The sequence below is a fragment of the Trichechus manatus genome, unplaced genomic scaffold (genome assembly GCF_000243295.1).
Source record: "Trichechus manatus latirostris isolate Lorelei unplaced genomic scaffold, TriManLat1.0 scaffold00068, whole genome shotgun sequence".
Classification (NCBI taxonomy): domain Eukaryota; kingdom Metazoa; phylum Chordata; class Mammalia; order Sirenia; family Trichechidae; genus Trichechus; species Trichechus manatus.
Window position 1 is genome coordinate 8,957,544 of NW_004444004.1, and position 10,989 is coordinate 8,968,532.

At 36.9% G+C, this 10,989-nt stretch overlaps 1 protein-coding gene across 2 annotated transcripts in view; it reads left to right on the forward strand.

The window, feature by feature from the left end:
* Positions 1-10,989, forward strand: part of HTR2C (5-hydroxytryptamine receptor 2C) — a 309,552-nt gene that overhangs the window by 241,982 nt on the left and 56,581 nt on the right. The window contains exon 5 of one of the 2 annotated variants that reach the window (XM_004379787.1): positions 6,094-6,294. In XM_004379787.1, the coding sequence (XP_004379844.1) occupies positions 6,094-6,294 (201 nt within the window). The remainder of the gene's footprint in view (positions 1-6,093; positions 6,295-10,989) is intronic. The other variant, XM_023734478.1, reaches the window with a different exon arrangement.

Below are 10,989 nucleotides of genomic sequence, written 5' to 3' on the forward strand. Positions count from 1 at the left end.
TGGATCCAAGTAAAATGAAATCCTTGACAACTTCAATCTTTTCTCTGTTTATCATGATGTTGCTTATTGGTCCAGTTGTGAGGATTTTTCTTTTCTTTATGTTGTGGTGTAATCCATATTGAAGGCTGTGGTCTTTGCTCTTCATGAGTAAGTTCTTCAAGTCCTCTTCACTTTCAGCAAGCAAGGTTGTGTCATCTGCATATCACAGGTTTTTAATAAGTCTTCCTCCAATCCCGATGCCCCATTCTTCAGTCGATTTTGTCGGATTATTTGCTCCGCACACAGATTGAATAAGTATGGTGAAAGTATACAACACTGACGCACACCTTTCTTCGCTTTAAACCACACAGTAATCCCTTGTCCTGTGCTAACGACTGCCTCTTGGTCTATGTACAGGTTCCACATGAGCACAATTAAGTGTTCTGGAATTCCCATTCTTTGCAATGTTATCCATAATTTGTTATGATCCACACAGTTGAATGCCTTTGCGGAAAACACAGGTAAACATCTTTCTAGTATTCTCTACTTTCAGCCATAATCCATCTGACATCAGCAATGATATCCCTTGTTCCATGTCCTCTTATGAATCTGGCTTGAATTTCTGGAAGTTCCCTGTCAATGTACTGCTGCAACCACTTTTGAAGGATCTTCAGCAAAATTTTACTTGTGTGTGATATTAACAATATTGTTCAATAATTTCCACATTCTGTTGGATCACCTTTCTTTGGGATGGGTACAAATATGGATCTGTTCCAGTCGGTTGGCCAGGTAGCTGTCTTCCAAATTTCTCAGCATAGACGAGTGAGTACCTCCAGCGCTGCATCCATCTGTTGAAACATCTCGATTGGTATTCCGTCAACTCCGGGAGCCTTGTTTTTGTCAGTGCCTTCAATGCAAGTAGGACCTCTTATTTCAGTATCATCGGTTCTTGATTATATGCTACCTTCTGAAATGGTTGAATGTCGACCAATTCTTTTTGGTATAGTGGCTCTGTGTATTCCTTCCATCTTCTTTGTTGCTTCCTGCATCTTTCAGTATTTTCCCCATGGAATTCTTCAGTATTGCAACTTGAAGCTTGCATTTTGTCCTCAGTTTTTTCAGCTTAAGAAATGCCAAGCATGTTCTTCCCTTTTGGTTTTCTATCTCCAGGTCTTTGCACAGGTCTTTGCACGAGCCACCCTTGGAAACCTTCTGTTCAGCTCTTTTACTTCGTCATTTCTTCCTTTCACTTTAGCACTTTATGTTCAACAGCAACTTTCAGAGTTTCTTCTGACATCCATTTTGATTTTTTATTTCTTTCCTGTGTTTTTAATGACCTCTTGCTTTCTTCATTTATAACTTCCTTGATGTCATTCCACAACTCATTTGGTCTTTGGTAGTTAGTTTCCAGTGTGTCAAATCTGTTCTTGAAATGTTCTCTAAATTAAGGTGGGATGTACTCAAGGTCGTACTTAGGCTCTCATGGACTTGTTCTAATTTCCTTCAACTTCACCTTGAACTTGCATATGAGCACTGATGATCTCTTCCACAGTTGGCCACCAGCCTTGTTCTGACTGACGATATTGAGCTTTTCCATCATCTCTTTCCACAGATGTAGTCTATTTGATTCCTGTGTATTCCACCCTGTGAGGTCTACTTGTAGAGTCACCACTTATGTTGTTGAAAAAAGGTATTTGCAACGAAGAAGTCATTAGTGTTACAAAATGTTATCATGCAATCTCCAGCGTCATTTCTACCACCAAGGCCATGTTTTCCAACTACCAATCCTTCCTTGTTTTAGATTTTCTCGTTCCAATTGCCAGTAATTATCTATGCATCTTGATTGCATATTTGATCAGCTTCAGACTGCAGAAGTTGGTAAAAATCTTCAATTTCTTTGTGGGTAAATTTGAATAATTGTCGTTTTAACTGGTCTTCCTTGTAGGCGTATGGATATTATCCTATTACTAAGAGCATTGTACTTCATTCCCTGCATAGTAGACTGTATGATTGTTTGATTTAAAATGGCTAATACCAGTACATTTCAGTTCACTAATGCCTAAGATATTGATCTTTATGTGTTTCATTTCAATGAAATTTCAATGGACTGCCAGAAGAACAAACAAATCTGTCTGGAAAGAAGTACATCCAGAGCGTTCCTAGAAGTGAGGATGGCGAGACTTCATCTCACATACATAGGACATGTTATCAGGAGGGACCTGTCCCTGAAGAAGGGCATCGTGTTTGGGAAAGCGGAAGTTCACAAAAAAGAGGAAGACCCGCAACAAGATAGACTGACACAGTGGCTGCAACAATTGGCTCAAATATAGCAATGATTGTGAGAATGGCACAGTACGAGGCAGTGTTTCATCCTGTTGTACGTAGGGTTGCTCTGAGTCAGCACTGACTCAACAGCACCTAACAACAACAACAACATAAACCATTTAGACCTAACAGATATATATAGATCACATCACCCAACAACAACACAATAGACATTCTTCAGTGCACATGGATCATTCTCCAGGATAGACTATATGCTAAGTCACAAAACAAGTCTCAATAAATTTAAAAAGATTGAACTCATATATAGAACCTTTCTGACCATTACGTAATGAAACTAGATATAAACAACAGAAGAAAACTTGAAATTACAGAAGTAGAAATGAAACAACACGTTATTAAGCAACCAATGAATCAAAAAGAAATCAAAGTGGAAATTGAAAAATACTTAGGGATGAATAAAAATGAAATCACAATATACAAAAACTTATGGCATGCAGCAAAGTCAGTGCTCAGAGGGAACTTTATAGTAGTAAATGCCTACATCACAGCAGAGATAAGTAAAACGGAGAATAGAAAAACAACAGGGAGAATCAACAAAAAGAAGTTTTTTTTAAAGATCAATAAGAGTAATTGATAGCAGTGACAAAGCTAGATTGACAAAGAAAAAATGGGAGAAGATGCAAATAACTAAAACCAGAAATGAAATTATATAACCTAGAAAAAATTCAAGAAACAGAGACCTCAACTGAATCTAGAAAAAATAGAAAATCTCAACAGACACATAACAAAAGATTAAATCAGTAATCAAAACATCCCAACAAAATAAAGTCACAGACTAGACAGCGTCTCTCAGGATTTTAACCAAACATTTAAAGAATTGACACAAATCCTTCTTAAGCTCTTTCAAAGAAAAACAGAAGAGGAGGGAACACTTCCTAATTCATTCTAAAAGGCAGCATTACCATGATACCAAAGCCAGGTAAAGATACCACAAGAAGAGAAATCTATAGACCAACAGCCCTTATGAATATATATGTAAAGAAAAATTCTCAACAAAATAACTAGCAAATTTAATCCAACAGCATATTAAAACAACATATACTATGACCAAGTATTATTTATCCCAGGAATGCAAGATTTGTTCAGTATGGAAATCAACAAATGTAATATACCACATTAATAGAGTGAAGGAAAAGAACCACATGCTCATCTCTTGCTGGATTTGATAAAATCCAACACCTTTTCATGATAAAGACACTAAGCAAACTAGGAATATAGGAGAAATTCCTCAACATAATAAAGGGTGTTTATGAAAAACTCACAGCTAACAACATACTCAACGGAGAAATACTGAAATCTTTCTCTCTAAGATCAGGAACAAGAAAAGGATGCCCGCTTTCACCACTGTTATTCATTATTATACTTGAAATTCTAACCAGAGAAATTAGACAAGAAAATAAATTAAAAGGTTACAAAATTGCACAGAAAGAAGTAAAACTATCTCTATTCACACATAGTATGTAGAAAATCCCATAGAATCCACAAGAAAGCTAGTAGAATTAATAAATAAATTCAACCAAGTTGAAGGGTATAAGATCAACATACAAAACTCAGTTGTGTTTCTATACACCAGCAATGAACAATCTGAAAAGGAAGTTTAAAAAGCAATTCCATTTAAAATAACATCTAAAAGAATAAAATACGTAGGAATAAATTTAACCAAGAAGGTGAAAGGCTTGTAACAGTGAAAACTATAAACCACTGTTGAAAGAAATTAAAGACCTAAATAAATGGAAAGACATTACATGTTAATCATTGGAAGACGTAATATTGTTAAAATGTCAGTACTACCAAAAGCAATCTACAGAGTCAATAAAATCCCTATCAAAATTCCAAGAGCCTTTTTTGCAGAAGTGGAAAAGCCAATCATATAGAATTGCAATGGGCTCTAAATAGCCAAGACAATCTTGAGAAAGAAGAACAAAGTTGGAAGACTCAATCTTTCCAATTTCAAAACTTACTATAAAGCTACAGTAATCAAAACAGTCTGATATTAGAATAAGGATAGACATATAGACCAATGGAATAGAATTGAGAGTCCAGAAATAAACCTATATATCTACAGACAAATGATTTTCAATAAGGGTATCAAGTTCATTCAATGGGAAAAGAATAGTTTCTTCAAGAAATGTTACTGAGGCAACTGGATTTCCACTTGGAAAAGAATGAAATTGGTCGCCTACCTCACACCATATAGGAAAATTAACTAAGTGAATCAACAAGCTAATATAAAAGCTAAAACCATAGAACTTTTAGAAGAAAACAGAAGCATAAAGCTTCATGAACTTGAATGTGGCAATGGATTCTTAGATTTGACATCAAAAGCATGACAAAAAAAAGAAAAAATATATAAGTGTGGACATTAGCACAGTTAAAAACTTTGTGCATTAAACAACACTATCAAAGTGAAAAGACAACCTATAGAATGGGGGAAATTATTTGGAAACCATATATCTGATAAGGATTTAATATCCAGTATATATGAAGAACTCTTACAACTCAACCGCAAAACGACAAGCAACCCAATTTAAAAATGGACGAAGGACTTGAATTGACATGTTCCCAAAGAAAATATACAAATGACCAATAAGCACATGAAATGATGCTTAACATCATTTGTCATTTAGGAAACTCAAATCAAAATCACAATGAGATACTACTTCACACTCACTAAGATGGCTATTTAAAAAAACAAACAGAAAATAACAAGTGTTGTAGTGGACGTGGAGAGATTGGAACCCTGATGCATTACTTGTGAGAATGTAAAATGGTCTAACCACTGCAGAAAACAGTTTGGCAGTTCCTCAAAAAATTAGACATAGAATCACTATATAATACAGCAATTTACTCCTATGTATATACCTCCAAATAAGCCCTGGTAGCACAATGGTTAAGCACTTGGCTGCTAACCAGAAGGTCGGCGGTTGCAACCCACCAGCCGCTCTAAAGAGGAAAAATGCGGCTGTCTCCTTCCCTAAAGATTTACAGCCTTGGAAACACTATGGGGCAGTTCTACTCTGTCCTATAGGGTTGCTATAAGTCGGAATCAACTCAATGGCAATGGGATATATTCCCAAACTTGAAAACAGTTACTAAAATAGAAATGTGTACACGAGCGTTTATAGCAGCATTTTTCACAGTACTCAAAAGGTGTAAACAACCCAAAGTCCATTAACTGATGAACGGATAAACAAAATGTGTTATATCCATACAATGGCATATTCTTCAGTCATGAAAAGGAATGAAGTACTCATGCATGTTATAACACTGATGAATCTTAAAAACATGGTAAGTGAAGGAATCCAGACACAAAATGTCACATATTGTACGATTCCATTTATGTAAAATAGCCATAATATGCAAATCTGTAAGACAGAAAGCAAACTAGTGGTTGCCAGGGGCTGGGAGGAGGGAGAATGGGTATGTTTAATGGGCAAGTGGTTTTCTTATGGGGTGATGAAAATATTTTGAAAATAGAGATAGGTGATGACTGCACAATATTGTGAATGTACTAAATGCCACTGAATTGTACACTTCAGAATGGATAATTCCATGTTCTGTGAATTTTACCTCAATAAAAAATAATTCATGTAATACTGAAAGCATCACCATTATCATCAACATCATTACTATGGAAAATAATTTCTTCCAAATTTCACTTTCTTCCAAAGGTTTTCATTACGAGAGGAAAAAATAATTCAACTAAAATTTAAAATTATACTCTATATAATTTGTATGTTTTCTTGTCTTCTTTCTGTTCTCTTTCAGATTATGTCTGGCCACTACCAAGATATTTGTGCCCCGTCTGGATTGCTTTAGATGTTTTATTTTCAACAGCGTCCATCATGCACCTCTGCGCTATATCGCTGGATCGGTATGTAGCAATACGTAATCCTATTGAGCATAGCCGTTTCAATTCGCGGACTAAGGCCATCATGAAGATTGCTATAGTTTGGGCAATTTCAATAGGTAATTAATAACTTTCTTGGCCATTAGAATTGCAGCGGCTATGCTCAATACTTTCGGATTATGTACTGTGAACAACGTACAGACGTCGACTGGTAACATTTGCGTTAAATCGGGATTTTTTCTAGTTAATAATTATTCTTAACCTATTTATCTGATATTTAGGTTAACAATAATGAAAGGAATGTAATGTATATGGCTATATAAATTTAAAGTTTCTATTTATGCTGCTAATTATTTTGTGCATCAATATGCCAATGAATTCTGCAACACAGACACAAGAAAACCTTTGAGATACTTAAAACAGTTTGAAAATGAAAATGATATATTGTAATCTAAATCTAAAGAAAAATAACATTTATATCGTTAAAAAGACACATTTATCCTGGAATATCAGTTTTAATAGTTCTATTCTAATTCCATATCCTCTTCAGTGGAAAATTTAACAGTATAATCTGAATATTTACGAAGTAAACATGTCTAAGTTTGTGTTATTAATCAATCTAAAATGTACTATTTCCTCTGTTTTAAATGTCTTCTTGGACTTTGGTTATACAAAGAGACAAAGCTGTTATTGATTTCTTTAAGGATTTGGAGTTGGAACAGAGAGAAATGATAACTTTATTGCTTATATTCATAATTATATTAATAATTACCTTAACAATATGAACATTAAAGTAAAAAAAAATCAACTGGACTGTAAGGGTTTTTACAATCCATTTTATTTCTCTTTCATTTGGAGATTATATTGTGTCTTTTTAAGCAATTTCCCTTTAAACATATGTTTCTGAAAAAGATTTAGGTAAAGTGAAAAAGATCAAGACTTTTATACATTCTTCAGTGATAACATCTAAAGATTTTGACTGCATTTATTGGTCAAATAAATTTAAGTCTTAAGATTTTTCTATTGTAGCTGAATATATATATATATATATATATATATAAAAGCAATACCTGCTCTTACGGTACTTATAAAGGAAATACACAGATAAATTAGAATATTAGTGGCATCTACTTCCAGTAATGGCAGACTGAGTAATTTGTAATGACCCTTGTGCTAAAGACAACTGAAAATATGGAACAAATATTAAAAGCTTTACAAAGTTAATAAGATAGTGAGGAACTATTGGACCAAGAGCAAGAAAAATACGAAAACCTAGAAAAATGACCATGACTTTTAGGTCACTTTTGTCAATGATACATTTGCGAAGCTGAAGATGTGGCTGAAAGGTTGAGAAGCCCATTTCACAGCCTCATGAAGCAAAAGAGGGACAAACTAGGACTACAGAGTCTGGCAAGGGTCATAAACTTGAACTTAGTGTTGAGATCTCAAAGTTGTGCACCCTAGGAATAAGGATGGACCAGGATCAAATCACCCTTAACATGGCATTCAGCTCTGGTTCAAGTCATGTCTGTAACTGAGAAAAATCCAGAGCCTTGAAATTGGATTAAGGTGATTTCATATCATTAATGTTTTCAAATTTTTGGCACAAACAAACAAAATCAAAATCCTAGGCCTCGAATTACTTCTTTCAATAATTTTCAAATGCAATAACTGACACACAAATATAAACAGGCACATGAAGAGACAAGACAATATGAACCAGATACAGCACAATAAAAGATAATACGAATGAACTCACAGGCACTCCAGATAGCAGAATGATGAGATATAGGGTTTAAATAATTATCTGTAGTGTACACATGGAAATCGAAAGCTGAACTGAAACATTTCAGCAAAAAACTGAAAACTATAAAAAGTATCACTGAAGATTTGACAAACAACTAGAAATTCTGGAACTCAATGCACAGTATCAAAAACTAAAATCTCAGTGGCAGATTACACATGAGTAAAGGGAGAATTACAGGAGATTGGAGAAAAGAAACTGTGATGAATAAAGCATAAAGAATTGTAATAATCGGAAACATATAGTATAAATAGAATAATAGACATATAGTATAAATAAAAAGAGTTCCAGGAGTTCCGGCAAAATGGCGCTCTAGGCAGAAGCACCACACCATCCCTCCACAGCAAAGATCCAAAACACTAAGCCAAACAGAGAACACAACAATCCTGAAACGCTAAAACATCAAATGAAGAGATAAAGAACTCAGCCAAGCACCAAATGGAGTGAGAAAACTGACAGAGAACAGAGAGTGAGGAGAGATTCATGCAGAGGCCCCCCACCAGCTAACGCAGCATGGATCCGCCATCTTGGACTCCTATCAGAGACCAGCAAACGGGGTACGAGAAAGCAGCCTCACAGAGCATCCAGTGGGAGACAAAACAACCGGTAATTTGCGATATATGCTTTCCCACCCCCCACCCTTCTTCATCCCGACTTGGCCTCCTCTGCTTCCCACAGCCACAATCTCTTGACGGGGAAACACCGGCTGCTTGGATTCCACACACCAGAACGGGCCGGCTCTCTGAGTGCCATTTGTTGGCTGCTGGTGTTGCTTTTTTCCACTTCTTTTGATTTCTTCCTTACCTCTCACCACCTCCCCCTCCTTTCGCTGAAATACCTGGCTCCGTGCGCCATCTTTGCCTCTTCCTGAGGGGCTGCAGAGCTCTGGTAATTTGTGATATACGCTTTCCCACCCCCTACCCTTCTTCACCCACACTCGACCCCCTCTGCTTCCCGCGGACACAGTCTCTTGTCCAAGAAACACCAGCCCGCACTAGCTGGCTCTCTGAGTGCCATTTGTTCGCTGCTAGTGTTGCTTTTTTTTCTGCTTCTTTTCATTTCTTCCTTACCTCTCACCACCTCCCCCTTCTTTCGCTCAAATACCTGGCTCCATGCACCATCTTTGCTTCTTCCTGAGGGGTTGTGGAGCTCTGTTCGAGTGTGGAGCTGCTTCTCAGTCTGGGCTGCCGTGCTGGTGGGATCCCGGGGCTTTTGTTTGTTTGTTTCTTTTGAATTGTTTGTTTCTTTTGAATTGTTTGTTTGTTTTCTTTTCCTTTTCTTGAGTTGGGATCCCTTTCTGGCCAGGCGGTGCTGCGTGGCAAGGAGACTTCCCCCCGGCTTGTACACACATGCAGAGGGATTCCTGAGGACATTTCTTTTTTCGTTGGTTTTTTTTTTCTGTTCTTTTGGGGGCCTTTCTTGTTCTTTTTTTTTTTTAATTGGTTTTGTTTTCTTTTCCCTCTTCTTCCCTTTTCATCTTTCTTCATTGCTTGGTTTCTCGTCTCTCTATATCTTCCTTCTCCTTCTGTTCCCTGAATACCTGGTGTTGTATACCTCTACACCTTCTAGCCAGGCTGTACTGCAACACCTGAGAGCGACTTCCCCAGACCTCATAGCTGCACCGGTGAGATCCCTGGGAAATTTGCAGTTTTTTAACCTTTCCGATTTTTATTTATTCATTCTTTTCTTGCTCTTCCTCTTTCTGTTTTTCTCCATTTCATAGTCTCTCATCTCTCCACTCCAATGGCAAGCTCCCCTAGCATTCTTTTTTGTTTGTTTATATGTTTTTGGCTCCTGTTCCTCTCTCCTCTCTCCCATATCCATCTTAGCTCCACACATAACAATCTCGCCGCTGCATCCTGCCTACCTGCACCATGCGCTTGACATCATACCACCAAGCAGCACAGGCATGGCCTACAGGAACCTGCCCTGCACTGATTACTGACCCACTCTGGTGGCTGTAGTAAGTGCCACAAATAACCCATCCCAGTAACTCCTCTTCAGCTAGACCTGCCCTGCCATACCATATCTGAGTGACTAACCCTGCCAATTGGAGAATAAGGTGAAAAGTACTATGCCCACAGACAAGCAAACAACAAAGAACACAAGGTTTGCCTGCTCAGACATAGTCAGATTTTAAAAAGAAAAGGGGATGAAACAAACAAATCTAGAATCAGTAAACGAGAAAAATAACTACTGAATGCCCCGAAGACAGCAGACAATATCAAAACATTTACAAAAATAGGACAGGATGGTTCCAGTAGGCATCCAAAATAAAACACCAGACAACTCTAAAGCAGAACAAAATGCACTAGAATTACCTGATAGGGAATTCAATTCTCTAATACTCAGACTTCTCCAAGAGCTGAGGCAAGAAGCTGATAAACATGAGGAAAAAATAGACAAATTCATGGAAAATACAGACGAAAAATTGGAAGAAATCAGGAAAATAATGCAGGAACAAAATGCCAAAATAAATTCACAACTAGAAAGTATACAAACACAACAGTTAGAAATCCAAAAGATAAACAAAAAGATTTCAGAAATGGACAGTGTCATAGAAGGGCTGAGAAGCAGATTTGAAACGGTGGAAGACAGGATCAGTGGAATCAAAGACAAACACTTGGATACAACTCTGTTTGAAGAAAGCTCAGAAAAAAGAACAAAGAAAAATGAAGAGAACCTGAGAGTTATGTGGGATACAATCAAAAAAAAATTTGCAAGTGATTGGAATTCCAGAACAGGAGGAGAAAACAGAAAACACAGAGAGGATCATTGAGGAACTGCTGACAGAAAACTTCCCCAACATCATGACAGCTTAAAAGCTGGCCATCCAAGAAGCTCAATGAACCCCATAAAGGAAAGATCCCAAAAGAAAATCACCAAGGCATATCATAATCACGCTCGCCAAAACCAAAGACAAAGAATCCTGAGAGCAGCTCGTGAAAAACAAGAAGTCACATACAGAGGAGGAACAATAAGACTAAGCTCAGATTATTTGACAGAAACC